The sequence below is a fragment of the Protopterus annectens genome, chromosome 13.part0 (genome assembly GCF_019279795.1).
Source record: "Protopterus annectens isolate FY-2018-M chromosome 13.part0, PAN1.0, whole genome shotgun sequence".
Classification (NCBI taxonomy): Eukaryota; Metazoa; Chordata; order Ceratodontiformes; family Protopteridae; genus Protopterus; species Protopterus annectens.
In genome coordinates, this window is record NC_056747.1 from 576180242 (window position 1) to 576197054 (window position 16813).

The following is a 16813-nucleotide window of genomic DNA, read 5'->3' on the forward strand; positions in this document are numbered from 1 at the left end:
ATTCTTGCAAAACAAGAGGAGAAACTGCAGAATGCTAAAGAGAAAAATTAAGTGATTACCTCATTAATATGCATGAGTTTAGAAAGATTGCTGTTAAACTTTTTTTTATAACTCTAGAGCACAAAAATATTTAGCACAACGAGACTGGCAACAAAGTAGAAAGGATTGTTGTGAAGCTTAGGGAGCCTATGACAAGGAAGGTAACAAGAGACCCTGTAGAGATATTAGAAATACTTTGGAAATGTAAGTCTGTATAAAGCAGATATATATGGAAATCAACAAAAGGTTCAAATGGAAATGTATATGGAAGAATTAAATAGATCAAGGTTAGAGGTAGATGAGGCTCAGTTACTAACCGAAGAGGAGATGAGAGAAAATGGCGATGTATAACCAATCTACTGGAAAGTTCCCAGGAATTGGTAGTATTCTTGTGAAAGTTTGGAAGCTAGGAGGGGGAAAAAAAAAACGATAAAAATCAGGAAGGTTTTGTTTAACTGTATTTTAAGAGATGTACCAACGTCCTTGAAAAAAGCGGTGGTAGCTGTAATACCTAAAAGGGTAAAGATCCAGCTTCATATAGACCTACTTTAATACTAAACTATGATTATAAAGTTCGTCTATAATGGCTAAAATAATGGCAGAAGTGATGCCAAAATCGATAGTTATGGATCAGTGTGGCTTTTACGGAGGGGAGGCAAACACTTGACAACATTAACAGAATTTCTGTTATCCAGAGGGAAGCAGAATGTACGAAAATACCACTGTTGGTGGGTCTTGATTCAGCTAAAGCATTTGACAGAGTAAGCTGAGACTGTACCTGTGTATTATCTCAACCAGATTTTCACTGTTGCAAAGTTCGCATCCTACAATCGAAACAACTTCAGGAAACACTGTTGGGTGGTGTTCGAAGTTATTGCCGAAAATTGTTTGGATTACCTTCAGGATGACAAACATTTGAAAAAACCCTCTTCCTGTTTTGCATGCATTACACATGCACGCTTGAATTGTCATGGATGCTCTTTCTGACGAACGGCAATGCTGGCATGGACTACTAAAAATAAAGCTAGTTACATGTATGAATCTAAATTTGTTTGGGTAATAATGAGATGTATGCAACCTTGTATGTCAGTTCAAATGATGTGTACTGTTAATAAATTGATCAATGTTTGTCTTCAAATATTGGTTAACAAGCGTGGGGCTGTATGTCTGAAACAGTACAGTCCGTAGTAGCTCTGTCAGTATTATTGAATGCACCACTGCAAACTTCCAGCACTTACTGAGTGCCCCCACCTACTGCAACTTGGGCATATCAGATTTAATAGTTTTACATTAAGAATTAAACATTACACTGTCACTCTCTGCATATCCTATGTAAAACACAAGAGATGTACTTTCCTTTAGGTCTTGCCCCAGAGTTCTTTACTGCACTGCTCACCTTTACAAAGTCTGTCGTGAAAAAAAAGCGACATGTAGTCAGTGAAGTGCATAAACAAACGATACTATGTTAACATTTTTTCGGTAGCACTCTGGAAAACAAACTGGAGTGGTAAAGAAAACACTCAACATTTTACCAACAGTAAAAAAAACGATTTCATGATCGGGGAGCAACTTGTACTGCCGTGAAAACTCCGGTTGCAATAATACACAAGTACCACTGGGACTTTATAAAGCAGGGCAATGGAAATGTTTGCATTCCCTGATTAAAATTATAAGGTTGATTAGGAATATGTATACGGGATCAGAGGCCAAAATTAAAATTGGTGGTGTCCTCTGATAATTTTTGCTTGAGCAGAGGAACCAGGCATGGGTGTAGTCTTTCCCCTTTATTTGCATTCTATTTAGAAACATTGGCAAAGAAAATAAAGGACGCAGAAATCGAAGGATATAATTGGCATGGTAGTCAAGAAAAGCTGGTTATTTTTGCAGGTGTTATTTTATACCTGATAAAATCAGAAAAGGACATTGCAGTGTTGTGGGACATTTTGAGACTGTTTCAAATCTTTTCAGCATACAAAATTAATGAAGGTAAAACAGAGTAGTGGTAAATTATGTACCCACACACGAACTGGTTCAGCAATATCAAACATGAAGTATGGATTAAAACTGATCCTGGTGTGGCAGTCAAGGATGTGTGTGAAGAGACTAAAAGATAATTCAAAAACTGAGAAATTGGAAGCTCTGTTACATTAATATGGATAGTAAGATGGCAGCAGTTAAAATGTTTGTCCCTTCATTCTTAAACACAGGTCACACATTTTTATCTACCAGAGGAGAAGTTGTGGATAGCAATAAAGAGCTTTAGGAATTTACCTGGGAGAGGAAGATGATCAAGAGTAAAGTGGGATAAACTGATTCTTCCAGTAGAACAAGGTGGATATTGATTACCCAACTTGAAGGGGTATTTCAGAGCTACACAGTTAAGGCTCCTGTACATAGAACAAACGGAAATCTATAATTCAAAGTGGAAAGGGATGAAGAAATGGCAAAGTTCAAGAAAAAAGGGGAAACTGGCATTTTGGATGCAAATCTTTAAAGGGGAATAACAGTCCTACAGAATATTATATTCATAAAGTGGCAGGAACTATTCGAAGAACTAAGCCAACATGGGACTAGAGAAAGGAGATTCTGCCGATGGGGATGACTACAATTAGGGCTATAGACAATAGGCAAGAGAGAATTATTGGAGAAAATTGGCAAAGGAACCAAGGTATTGGGAGGAAAAAAATTTAACAGAATGGGAAGATGCCAAGAATTTATTTGGACTGCAGGTTCGAGATTGCCTTCCTTATCAATGATTGATAATCAGATTATATGCAAATAGGAAGAAATGGGGGGGTCGTAAATGAAAGACCAGCAGTGGCAGAGTTTCTAGTAGAATCTGGAACAGAAGCTGCAGTTAAAGGAGGAGTAATTAGTAGAGCATATGAAATATTGCATGATAATTATAAGAATCAGTCAGAGGAGGTTAGCAAGGATTGGAAAGAGATTGGATAAGCAATTCCTAAAGAAACAAATGGGGGCTGTATGGATGTCTCCCAAATAAACTGTCTTTCGGCTTTTCCCGGTTAGGGGTCGCCACAGTGGAACTCCGGTCCGCTAATGATTGGCAGTAGATTTTTAAGTGCTGGCTTGCCGGGCCTAACGCACAACCTTCAACGAAGGAATGCCCATTCACGCATGTCGACACACAGAAGACGCTCTAACAGAGAATCTAACGTGCAATGTCTAACTGTGAGGCGACAACGCTACCGCAGCACCACCACCGCAGTATGCATGTCTCCCAATTATGCAGCAAAATCTCAATGATTTAGGATTTTTTCTTGGAAATGTTTATATAGATATTTTTATACACAAAGTAGATTCCAGAGAATTTTTCCTCTGGTAGACAGCAAATGTTGGAGGTTTGATGGGGAAGAAAGAGAATTGGAAACATTTTCTGTGAGTGTAATGAGTTGGCAGATTTTAAAGATTTCCTGAAGACTTCTCTGTTGGAGGTGCTGGGTGAGCAAATTGGTGCATCTAGGGAAATGATTTTTTCTGGGCTATGATACAGAATCGGAATTGCCTAGGCATAGTAAGAATAGACACGAGGGAGTGCCTTTTTTGTTTAGGTGCAGATCATGACCACAAACAGTGTGATATTTGCTGGGCATTTGGTCTAAAGACCCATGTTTAGCTATCTGTCTCGCCTTTCTGTATATTTAAAGAATCGGTGCTGGAATTTTCTCAATCAAGAGACCACAGCTTCTGAGTCTAGCCACCCAGAGGTCCAGCGCCTTTAAAAAAAATCTGTGTTTAGAGATTAATGTTGTCCAGCCTCTGCCAGACCCCTCTCTGTAGGGTCACATAAAGAGGTGGAGGAATGCTGGATATGTCGCCTACTCCCTCTGTCTAGACATCTTCGGAGGCCGACATGGGGTATGCCGTTCGTATATTCTCTTGAAGCTGAGCCGACATCTATTCTGGATGAAGAAGAACCACGGCTGGTTATTTCTGATGGGCCTAGAGGGATTGCAGTGACACTTGTAAGGGAAGCAATAACTGGTTGCCTTAAGTAAGGCAAGGTTCAGAACCTCCATTTATCAGGGCTGAGTTTTTTTTTTTTGGAAAAAGGGCTAGGCATGTGGCTCCTGTTTGCTAAAGACCGACATCCCAAAAGGAGTGGCAAGACTTCACCTGGAGTCTTTATAAAGCTCCTATGGCTTTACAGTTTGTCAATACAGTTGCCTGTTAGCTTTCCTACTGCCTGTAAAAGGCTTTGGGATTCTGCTTCATCTGATGAGGGTTTAGATTGTGGGCAACCATATTTGACTTTTTCCTCTCTTACTTTGGGGTCTGTTGAAGAGGATACGCTTTCCCTTGACTCCCCATTTGAAGTGTTTTGTTTTGGGGCGCCATTATTAAAATACTAAAACCTATTCATTGGGAGAGCTCTCAGATGTTTGTCCAGAAGTGATGCTATAATATCTTACAGATTGATTCTTCCAGACCTTCTGTAGTTCTTGTTTTGGAAGCTCTTCTAGGTACACTTGGCATCTGCTTTCCAAGCTCCTGAATCTCAGCCCCATGCTCCTAAAAGCTCATACCCTCAGACAGGATTAGTAGAGTAATAGACAGGTACAGTAAGAAGGTGTATAACTATGCTACATTAGCTTTCAGGGCTATTAATTACCAAACCCTGATTGATTTTATTTTGAATTTAACTGTGGTAGCACACTGAACCCACAGGACCCATTTCAGTCACAGGCTGGGGAAAGCACAACAATTACATGAGTGAATGGAATATATACATATATTATATGGAAAATTAATTTCGTAGTTGGTTTGAAGGAATAAAGGCAATGGATAAATGACAATGACTGAAAAAACGCCATATGTATATGTATGACTTGTATATAAAATGGAAAATCAGAGTTTGCATGTTGAAAGAATCACAATCAAAAATAGAACAAAGTATGTAGATAGAAGGGAATGAAGAGGTTAAGTAATGGAAATGTAAGTAAGAAGAATAATCTTTAAGAAATGATGGTAGAGATTTCCACAGTTTGGGACCAAGAACTGAAGTCATGGTCTGTGCAGAAAAGGCATGTTTTGTTTGAGTTGCTGGCTAAGTTTAGATCCCTAGATAGGTGACCCTAGATTGTGCAAGACCTTAAACAAATTTTCCTCTTGCCTATACCTAACTTTCAGAGGAATTACCCCTCTAAGGCACTCTGTGCATAAGCATCATAAACGGCCCTTGAAGGGTGAAGGACCTTTAAGAAAAGTCCTTTTTTCTGAGAAGCTTGCTTAGGATTCCAGTGGACAGAAGTCTGCCTTTCCAGAGAAGCCGGTTTCTCTTTGAAAGTAGTCTTCCACTTTGCTAGATTTCTCTTTCCCAGTATTTTAACTCTGTTTTATACAGTTTTGACAGCAAATCATTTGAGACTCTTGGGTTGGTAATTCACAATGGTGGTTTCTTGGTGCAGAAGTCTTTTCCTTCCTTTTCAGGATTCCTCAACCTCCACCTTGTCAGTTGCCTTATTTTCCTCTCTTGGCTCCTGGCATTATTCCGCCAGTGCCTCTTTGCTTGAGGGGCAAGGGTTTCTACTCCAGGATGTTTTGTTTCCAGGAGGGAGGGCTCTTGGAGATGTTTCTCAACATACTTCTGAAAGTTCCTTTTTTTAATATGCTGACTCTCGAGTCTGTTTCCTATATTTCTTTAGACTTTTCATGAGTCTATGGACCTGAAGGATGCCCTTCATATGCCTATACACAGAATGGATCTGCTCACAGGGCAAGGGCTTTCTTCCTCATCATCTTAACATGCACTTGACTCTGGATGATAAGGTTTTGATTCCTTTTTGGGATAAGTTTTCTGAGGACGTTCGTCAGGTTTTGCAGGGGTCAGAAAATCCACTGCTAGAAAATCGTGTTGCAAAGTGGAAAAGATTTTCTTCATGTCACAGCAACGCACATAGCCCTTTTTTAGTGAGTATTCCTACTGTTTGTATGTTTTTTGTAAGTCGTCTTCTGGTCTGGCATATTGCTTAGGTAAAGATCATTTGCAAACTGACAAAAGCAAAGTCTCTGAAAATGCATTTCCTTAGTAGTTGATTACTTTGGCTGTCTTTCTGTCATTAAGTTTGCAGCCCCACTTTTATTTGTAAAGAGGATATCTTCCAAAAAGATGCATCCCATAGCCATAGCATGTTTGACCCTCATTTATTACTTTGCACGAAGTTCTGCTTCCATGTTGACAACGTCTTGGGGTCTGCAGAGTCTATTATCTAGTCAGCAAGAGGGAGAAGAGTACATAGAGAAGATTTTTAGATTGGGACAGTTTTACTTGCATTTTTTTTTAAGGGTTAGTTGCACATCAATGGTTAATCCTGTTTTCAAATCCCTATACATTCTGAATTCCTTTTATGTGAAAGCAAATGTGAAGACTGCTTCTCTCACTGTCTCACACACATCACGTGCTGCAAAGTCTATAACTCTTGATTATCTCTGAGTTTGCCTAATGTCACAAGAATCTAACCTTTCTTCTCAGTGATTTTTTTTAATAGTACGTCACTGATTTTTGACTCATTCTTACCCTGTCTTACCCCAGTTGGACACTAACTCTAGATACTAGTGTTTGATAGTTTATAGCTAATTTTGCCTGGAAAATGTATTATAATGCAAAACCTGGTCCATTAATAAAAGGACATACTGCAGTCAGCTCATGTGCAGTCTTAACATGATATTTTACTAAGAAAAAACAGATGAGACCCAGCCTACTAGTGGAAGAAGTGCAAGAAAGATCCAAGCTTGAATGAGTGACAGGTGTGATTATGATGCAAATGTTGGAGGTCCTGCAGTCATATGTCTGTGGAGAGCCCAAGTCTGAGAGTAGTAAATGAAAGTAAAATGAAACCGAATATCCAGTAAATTGGGTTTGCAGACTGGGAAGCCGTCCTGTTATCCCTAAAGAAAGAGACTGTAACAGTGTGCAAGAAATGGTTGCACGTGACATTTGTCAGCTATTTCTGGTTGTCTGTGACTAGATCCACCACTTTTCTCAAGGTTTGAGGTTACATTTCCTAAAATGTGTCTTCCATATTAGGCTTCCAAGAAAGTGTGACACTGTTTGCTGCTGTTTAACTGCACTGTGCAGGTTGTGGAACAAGACTTAGCACATTTTAAACATTTTCTGCTATATTTTATAAAGTTTAGCTTGTTTCTTTTGTGGGGATGTAGTTTATATTTTTCTATTGTTGCTGCCTTTTGTCAGCTCTTAATAGTGGTAATGTATTATTCTGGATGGTGTTGGTTTCACCCCTGACTTAACGGATCCTTGTACATTTGCCCGTTCATCATCAAATGCATTTGCACCTTAAAAAAAAAAAAAAAATTCAAAAACATGCCTCCGCCTATGGTTTGAGAATCTTTTGTTGCCTTAAACTGGTCCTCCGACTTTTTCCCTTTTGCTCTCTGCTGTTGGCCTGCAGCTCTGTATGGTTTGGGGGTCAGACTCATCCTGTGCAGCTGTTCTAGTTACTGGTTCAAGTACAGGAGAAAGAAACCCTTTAGGAGCAGGAGAGGTCTGGGTTAAGACATCCCTTGCTGGACATAATACTCTGCCTTTAGATATTTTATCCACTAGTGTAGCTTACAGTAAAAAGAAACTCACTTCATCAGACTACAGGCAATCAAGCTATTACTGTGTATAGAGCTGTTGTGGTTTCCTCAGCAAACCGTGTTTTGCAGTCTGCTAATCTGAGACTTTTCCTGTTCATAATGGCTAGGGGGCCTTCTCTAGAGAGCACTCTGTGCATGTGGATTTTGATGGGACCTGATGCAGACAATAGTGAACATTGAGTTGTCAAGTCAGATTCTTTGTAAGGTGAACAGGTTAAAAAACTCAAGCAGGTGTTCACCTTTCCACTGATACGTAGGTTTATTGATGTATTTGACTGGAAGCAGTCTGGAGATGTACCAGACATTGGCAGCATTTATTATCTTACCGAGGATGAGATTCCAAGTGTTTTGGCTGTTCTGTTACCGGCCTTCGAAGTCTATAAAACTGCATGTAAAACTGCTTTGGCTATTGAACCAGTTTCTAAAAAGGCTACGAGGAAATGCAGGGTATGCTGTGATCTTGCATCTCTTTGCTCCTTTGTCAGCTGACCCATCCGTGATTTCTCCTGAGATCTTTGGTGTTTTCCAACTCTACACCCCTGGGTAAAATTGGCAAGGATTTAGAATTTCAAGGGGGGGGGGTTATCAGTCTAGTAATTAAGTCTTTAGAATTCTAAATTATCTTGGCTTTATGTGGAGGTTTATTTTAGGGTCATAGGACGTTACTAGGCTAATGCCCCTAAGGCCCTTGCAATTCTAGCCAAGTTCTACCCTTATTTCCATGTTCAGCACCTATTGTCCCAGTCCGAGGGACGTATGTTGAACCCCCAGGGTGAATTTACAGTTCCCAATCCAGTAGTCCAGATTGCATTTGAAGAAGGCCAATGAGGTTCTCTGACACAGTGTGAGCCTTTTCCAAAGGTATAGTAACTTCTGGGGGACAAATCTTTCCCTCCAGCAGGTTCTATCAGTGTCGCACACCAGGTTAAGGTCTTCATAGCGAGTAACTCTTGTACCATGTGACTTGCAGATATGCTGCATTCCAGTAAAGCAGGGTCTGAGATTGCCTCTGAGTACTCTTACGGAATAAAGTGACAGTGATTTCAGATGATCCACATAGGACAAATGCTGAAGACCTTTAATTTTCCTTGAAACTGTGTGGTCTCTCCAATTGCTGCAGGTGCTTGGAAAGTTACATACCAAAAGGGGCGTTATACTCAAGTATTGGGCTGATGAGGGAAGAGTACAGGAAGGTTATAACTTTTTTTTTCTGGAAGCAGTGCACTTATGAGATGAGCAATATAGAATGCCTTTCTTACCACTGTGGAGACTCACCACTGAGTGAATACTTAGGGTGTTGCTTATTGATAAAGGAATACCTCACAAATAGGATTACCAGCCTCAAACATATGCCCTGCATAGACAGTCTCAAAAAAACTCAGCTGTACTCCGTTGCAAATCGCCTACTCAGAGGTGATCTCTGCCCAACATACAAAGCTATATCAAACCCAGAGCTGTTGGACCTGCTCAACTTAACAAAAATCCCAATCCCTCCGAGCTACATGCTCTTGGGACCTAAACCTTGTCACCGCAATAAACTGAACATACAGGAGGGATAGATTCCTGTCCCAGAGACTTGCGCTGGAACAAGCTATACCTATCTACATCAAACAAAGCTCCTCATTAGCACTTTTTAAGGAAAATCTTGATTGGATGGGAGATAAGAAATTCACCCCAGGGATCACTTCTGCTCGACAAGGGCACATGAAAATAATTTTCTTGGGTGGCGAAAGCAAGGCTACCTTTTTGACTAGGCTTATGTAGGCCCTAGGGCCAATAGCCTAGTACCAACCTATGAACCTATGTGGCAGTTGTAAGGAAAATAGCTCTTACCAAAAGAGAAGTTAAAACTCAATGCAAAAAAATGTATTAAGGCCATGACTTTGGCACCAGTCATTTGCTTGTGCAAGACCCTCGTGTAAGATGTTGACATCATTTGGAGATTCTGACTGCTCCCAGTTTGCAGTCATCAGCAAACATAGTCAGCCACAGGCCTTTAGTTTTTGCTTGTACTTTGAAGAAATTGATTCAAAACAGTAGATGTCCCAGGTCTGATCTCTGTGCAACACCACTGATTACAGGTTTGCTGCAGGAGGTGGATTCCCCTTTTTTGACTGTGTTCTATCACTGAGTCAGTTAGCGACCCATCCAACGATATGTAAGGGCTGATACCTAGATGGATGTTTGTCAATGATGCCTGAGTGGGGAATAATGCCAAAAGCCTTGGCTAAGTCTAGGTAGGTTGTATGCACAGATTTCCCCTCATCCAGGGCCTTGACGATCTTGAAGTCCACCAGGTTTAACAGGCATGATCTTCCATTGACAAATCCAGACTGAGTAGTGGCAAGTGTTTGGAGATTATATCTTTGTTACAGTCTATGATGATATGCTCCATGGCCTTGCAGATAAGGTAGTCAGGCTACTAGGTCTGTAGTTCTTGCGGTCGGTGGAATCTTCACCTTTTGTGCTAGGGAGTAACTGTGGCCGTTTTCTATTCAGCTGGGATGAAGCTGGTGCTTCGACTATGAAGAGTACCCAATGGTGTTGCTAATTCTTGTTGGACCCATGTAGGATGCAGCCTGGGATGTCATCGGGTCCCATAGATGCTCTGTTTTTGGCCTTAGGGCATTTATGACCTGCTCATTAGCAATGCAAGATAGGGGATGGGTAGTAAGGGTGTCATGGGGTACATGTGGCGGGGACCAGGGGAATGAAGTTTTCACAGAACTTGTCAGCCAACAGGTTAGCTATGTCCGCAGGATCAATGTATGTGGTATCATTAACTACCAGTTCAGCACATATCTGGCCCTTTCCTTTTATGTTACAGATGTAACTAAAGAATGCCTTATGGTTGTCCTTAGTTGAGGAAGCTAATTTGGCTTTGTAGTTTGCTTTGGAGGACTTCACAAGAAGTCTTATTTGATTGTTTAAGCTGCGGAGGGAGTGTTTCCAGTTTAGGGCTAGCTCCTTGTTCCTCTTAGCAATTTCTTCCTCTTGTAAAGCCTGTTAATGGCAGTTGTCCACCAGACAGGTTTGCTCTTCCTTGAGGAGCTTGTTTTGGTCCTATCCAGTATGGCCAAGTCACTGCAGTTATACAGATGTTTGTGTAAAGCACTGGTGTAGAACTGAGCATAGTTGCCAGCTCCATCTGAGGGGGGGCGGTGCAGTGAAACTATTTGTACCATCCCATAAGAGGTTATCTGCTCTGGAGAAGTTATTTTTTTTACTTGAGTTGCTGCTGGGGGTGGGGGGGTGGGGGGGTGCCAGGTCTGTGAGTTAGAATGAGACTGATTTGTGGTTAGATGTCACAATGGAAGACCTCAAAGTGGGGGTGCTACAGTAGTCTCCCATTATTGGTAACCACCACATTCAGGAGGCTGGCACCCCTTGTAGGGGTGTCAACCAGCTGATCCAGGGCATTGGAGTTAAAGTCAAGGAACCTTTGGGCAAGTGAGTTTGAGCATGAGTAATTAACTCAGTCAATGGATGGGTAGTTAGCCGCCCAATTTTTTTGCAGTGGGCTTACGGTTTAGATAACTTTGCATCTTTGCCTACTGAACAGAAGTGCTATATGAAGGAACTTCTGGTGTGACTCAGGTTTCAAAACATGCTCTGAGAAGTGTCTTGGAAGATGCGGACAGTTTGTAGAAATGCAGCTGCTTATGTTATATTGAAAAGGTGTGCTTGGTTACATAACCAATATTTTTCTGAGGATTTAAAAAATGAGGTTTTGAGTGCTCCTTTGGAATTTGTCATGCTGCCCACCCATATGTTCAAGCAATGGGATGTTAGAGGTAAATTAGTGCATGGGGTATCTAGAGTATTTCATGTTAACAGGTACTCCCCTAACAAGGTGCCCAACTTCAAAGGGCAGAACAAACAAAAATCCTACCTTGAAAGAGTTGGGCTACCAATAGGAAATGTCAGGAGGATAATACTTCCAAACTAAAAATAAGTTCCCGTCTCAAAAGGTATCAAACCCCTTCTAAAGAATGCCTGTGCCCAGACTGTGGCATCCCGTCTTTGTCCTGTCCCTGCACTCCTTTCCCCTTCCACTAGGATTTCACTCAACCCAGCAGCCTGGCCACACGTTTGTGTTAGACAAGAGGGTGCTGGGAATAGTGGGGAGAGGATTCTCTTGATAGTGAAGAAAAAATTCCCCTCCACTCTCCAGCGGACTCCCCCTGCACCTACCATCTCAGACATGTCTGTTCTGTCCATTATACCTTCACATGTTACAAGCTAGGTTATAGAACCAGTTTCTGCACCAGAAAATGAATTTTTTTTTTTTTTTTTTTTTTTACAGAATCTTTTTGGTACCCCAAAAGGAGCGATTATGGAGACCAGTGCTAAATTTGTTTTAACTAAATACCTTTCTAAATGTATCCAAATTCAAAATACTCCACCATGCAGATGGTCCTACCCCTTCTTCCAGACCACAGTTTCTTGGTGACTTCAGGTCTGAAAGATGGTTAACACATTCCATTGACTCCCAACTTAAGGAAATATCTGATATTTGCCCTGTCCGGCTCAGTTTATCAGTTTTTTGCATTATGTTTTGAGCTATCTGCTGCTTCACGAGTATTCATGAATTGCCTGGCTACAGTGATTTCCTTACTGCGGGATCCAGGACAGCCATATTTTCCCTTATTTAGACAACTTGCTGATTTGTGCAGTGTCTGATTCCAGGTAGTAGTCTACCATTCTACCTCTCCTAGACTTCAAGTTGACTCTACAAAAGTCCTGTTTCACACCCTTTGTCAAAGTATGCTCTTCCTGGGGGTGCATGGTAAACACAGGAAAAAGAATAGCTTTTCTACCAGATGACAATTTTATGACTTAGAACATTTTTCAGGGATTTCTGTCCAAGAATCTGCTTCCACATGAGTATTTCTCACAATTCTAGGCTTCATGGTATCTATGATCATCATGATGCCAATGACCAGACACCATATGAGAGAGATTCACTGGTACTAAAAATTTAGTTCCAGTACCTGCATCCCTTAGAGCTCCAGTTATCAGGAGTTGAATTTGTGAAATAAGTGTCACATTGGTGGAGGGATCAGATTTCTCTCAATCCAGATATTTGGAACCCAGTTCAGTCAGTCTCACTGAATTTTGTATGGGGAGCAGTGTCCAGGGGCGTTAAGGAAAATAGGGTCCTGCGGACTCTGCAAAACACACAAATGTCAAAGAAATGTTAGCAATCATTCAGACACTTAGTGTTTTTCACCACTTATTGTCTCCAGGCTCCCTTTTAGTGGTCACAGACAACACAACAGTTGTGGTACCTGAACAAACAAGAGGGTACAAGGTCATTCCTTCTTTGCCAGTTGGCAACAATACCTTGGGCACTACTTTTACAACATTCTCTGCTTCAGACCTCATTTATTCCATCAGAGCAAAATGTAGTGGCGGGCAGACCCTCCTGAGTGGAAATTTAGGACAGAGGTCTTCCAGGATTTGGTGGAGAGAAGAACATTTCAAATAGATCTGTTTGTCTCCTTTTAAAACAGCTGGAAAAATTCTGTTGGTGACTACCTTGCAGCCATTCTTGGAGGACAGACGCATTCTAGTTCCCTTGGATGGGAGAGTTCCTTTATGCATTTCCACCCTTTCCACTTGGACTCAAAGTTTTGCATACCTTGGGTGAGCAGGCAGGTCAGGTACTATTTTAACAGAGCTAAGCCCTTCTAGAAGGCTAATTAGCAGTATTTCCTGATTACTCATCGTATGTCCTTTGCAATTTTATTTGCTACTCCCACCATGGTAAGTCTGTTCCAGGCAGGGTTAAGGCACATTCCATAAGAGCCTTATCCTCTTGGTACATGTTGGAAAGAAGTGGGCGCTAAAAACATACTAGAGGAAGCAATCTGCTCTTGTGTTCATACCCTTACGAAGCATTACAAACTGGATGCTTTCTCAAGTTCTAGCAGACTTTGAGGACCATTCTGTAGGGGATCCTGGATCTCTTGTCCTTCCTCTTCCTAGGTTGGGTAAGCTTTGGAAATCTACCCTTATGCCATTGTGGCAGTGTGAATGATTAACATATTACAGCTGTACAATTTCGACTTGCTTGCAACAGTAGATGTTCGCATATTGCACTGCCTTAGTGGCAGTACCCAACCACCATCCCTCTTATTTTATATGTATATGGTTTGATGGGATCCAACCTTGTGGTGGCTGGCTTTGGTTATTTGTGGGGGTTTTTTTCCTGCAAATTGATTGGTTTCAGACAAATTCTACCTGTGGTCCTGCTTGGCTCTTAGTATTTAACACGAAAAGCTGTGACTCCTGACAGTAAAATTCTGAGCTCAGGAAAGCTGTTAGTATGGGTTTGTGCAGGCACAGAACACACATGCCACTTGTACAACGGTACTTACACTGGTTATTCCCTTGCAGAACATAAATTATACAGGCAGTACCCTAGATGACTTTGCGCACTGTACAAAAGCTAGAAAGTGTGTTATTCTTGATGTCAAAGTACAATCTTCTGAAGCCTGTGGGAAGTACTGTGCCTGACTAAACACTGCCAAGTTTCTTGTTGAGAAAAACGTTGTCTACATGAAACTTCTAGTTACTTGATAGTACTATGGCACCAAATGCTAATGTTTTTCCTTTACCTCAGATGATGCAAGGTGATTTTAGTAACTGTTGTGCTGAAGGAACCAGCTGGGGATGTTAGGAGTGACTGGTAAATGCTGGCTTGTCCGTTCTGATGGGAAGGAGGCAGCTGTGTTTAATGCATCGCTAGCAACCAACAGAACTTGTGTTGCAGAGGAACAGCACAAGGGCGAGTACTTTGCTTTCCATATGGCGTGCTGCATCTGGGGTTGAGTATGAATGAAAGTACATGCCTTTGGCACCCAGCACTTGTGCCCATTGAGATTACACGAAGGTAATGGGGCTACTGAATCAAGGAACTTAGGCTGCCTGGGTGGTAGCGTGCCTCAGTAAGTTCAGTCTCAGTGGGAAAAATGGGCCTTTTGGTTAATGGAGAGGGTTGGTGGTCAGCAGGTGTAGGAAGAAGATAGATAAAAGTTAAGCCAGTTGAAAAAAAAGTGCATGCTTAAGTTAAGGTGTTCTAATTCCAGAGCAAGTTCTCTGTGCTGAAAACAAAGCCTCTTGTTAAGGCACCTGCCAGGCTAGATGTAGGACAGATTATTTTACTTAACATTAACATGATGAAGCCACACTAGCAGTGCATAAAAAGTTTTTCTGTCTGTAGTGCTCCACATATCTTTCATCTTGCATGCTAGATTGAGTCACTGATGTTCTGAGACAACTTTAAGTGGATTACTAGCATTTTTGCATTGACTGCTTACCTTGCTGTATGAAGCTGAGCAGAACACTATCAAAGGACTTTGGGAACTGCTGGTAAGTGATTGATTGTTTTCCAAGGTTGAAGGAGGCTGCTGAGCTAATATTTCCTGCTGTTGATTAATGGAATGGATTTCATCTTTAGAAATGGGTAATTAGGCATAATTTAGCCACATCATTCTTCGCAGTGCAGAGTTTGTAGCAAGTGAACATCTAGCTGAATAAATTTTCCTTCCTTCTATCCCACAGTCAGCCACCACATTGTATTCCTGAAACATACAGCAATGCTACAGCATGGTACAAGATCTTCACCACAGCCCGAGATGCAAGTGTAAAGTACTCACAAGATTACAATCCCTTCTTCTGTTATAAAGGAGCCATTGGAAAAGTCTATCATGCGTTGAATCCAAAGTTAACTGTGATAGTTCCAGAGGTAATTTCTAACTGCAAAACATGGGAATCTGCATGCTTAAAGTTCGATTCTCTATTTTGGTAGTAATGGCCATTTTACTTTTCAGTCATGCAGTTATTTTTGCATACTTAACTTACCCAGTGTATTTCAATGGGCTATGACCAGTTTTTATTTGAAGCATGTGGTGAAAAGCTCCATGTAGAAAATGTACATTTCAGTTAGTATAAAAATCTCCACCATACAATAGAAACTCATAATTGCATTTCATATAAGAAATTTCAGCAGTGTAATTTGTAAGTTAAACAGAATTATGCACGCAAAAAACTTTAATGTATATTGCAAATGAGTTTTTCAGAATCCGTCAACAGCAGCTAGAGAAGTACCCAAAAGAAAAAGGATGGCCAGAGGAGGAGGGAACTAGTTAGGGAAATAAAAAAAAAAACGCACAGAAGGGCAGTAACAAAGTTTTATTGGAGGGGGGGGGTATCAGTGAAAATGTGTGAGGGAGGAGTTTCATGGTTCCTGAATGATGTTGAATATCTCCTTTGTTTCTTATTTGTATTGACTGTAAACTTAGTTTTGGTGATTACATTTAATGCAGGTGATGCAGAAAAAAATGGAAATCCTAGATGAATATATGAAGGAATAGTAAGAAATGCAAAACAAGAGTAAAGATGAACTTTGGTCACTGGATTTTAGGACTCAATGGATGTTGATAAATTGGTTAGTTTGGAAGAAGTGAAATTAGGTCCATGACCTACCTTAGTGCTGTTGAAAGGATATATAGAAAAAGATTTGCAAGTAAATAGAAGTGAAAAGGCCGAGTTTTTACATGCTTGTCAACTACCTGCTGCTTAACAGGTATCCTGGTGAGTTAAAGTATAAAACGGAGCAGTGAAGTTGGACGGTCAGTTGGAAAATGGAAGCCAACAACTGCTTATGGTGGAGAGTGAAGCCTTTAGAAAGAATTTTGGACTGATTGGTGTGTAGAAAAAAAGAGACTGAATTTATCCAGTCTGTGAAAACCAAAAAAAAAAATAAGTTTGAGAAATTGTGCAGATTGCATTGGCTGGTATTGGAAAGGTGTTATGGCAAGCCCAGTTAGTGTTGATGTCATTTGTGTCTGGTTGAGATAGAATAGGTGATACAGCAGACAAAGAGAACATTTACTGTTATGGGTTGATTGTGTGGATGGCGGTAATACATCTGTTCAGCAGTGACTGCAGTTTATGGGTGAGATGCATGAGTGGCATGTTAAAATTTAGGTTAGCTTTCCCAGCCATGTTGAAAGATTTCTACAGAAGAATTGTTTATTTGTATCAGTGCTGAAGTAGTGGTGGCTAAACTAAGGGATTTGCCTTTGCAGTCTTTAGGGAATGAGGGGAGACTTGTCTGTATTGCATTTGTAAATCCAGGCAA

At 40.8% G+C, this 16813-nt stretch overlaps 1 protein-coding gene across 1 annotated transcript in view; it reads left to right on the forward strand.

Moving 5' to 3' along the window:
• TMEM248 (transmembrane protein 248) overlaps window positions 1-16813 on the forward strand; it is a 452360-nt gene that overhangs the window by 367717 nt on the left and 67830 nt on the right. Inside the window, exon 5 of the mRNA XM_044054239.1 lies at window positions 15232-15415. Within this exon, the coding sequence (XP_043910174.1) occupies window positions 15232-15415 (184 nt within the window). The remainder of the gene's footprint in view (window positions 1-15231; window positions 15416-16813) is intronic.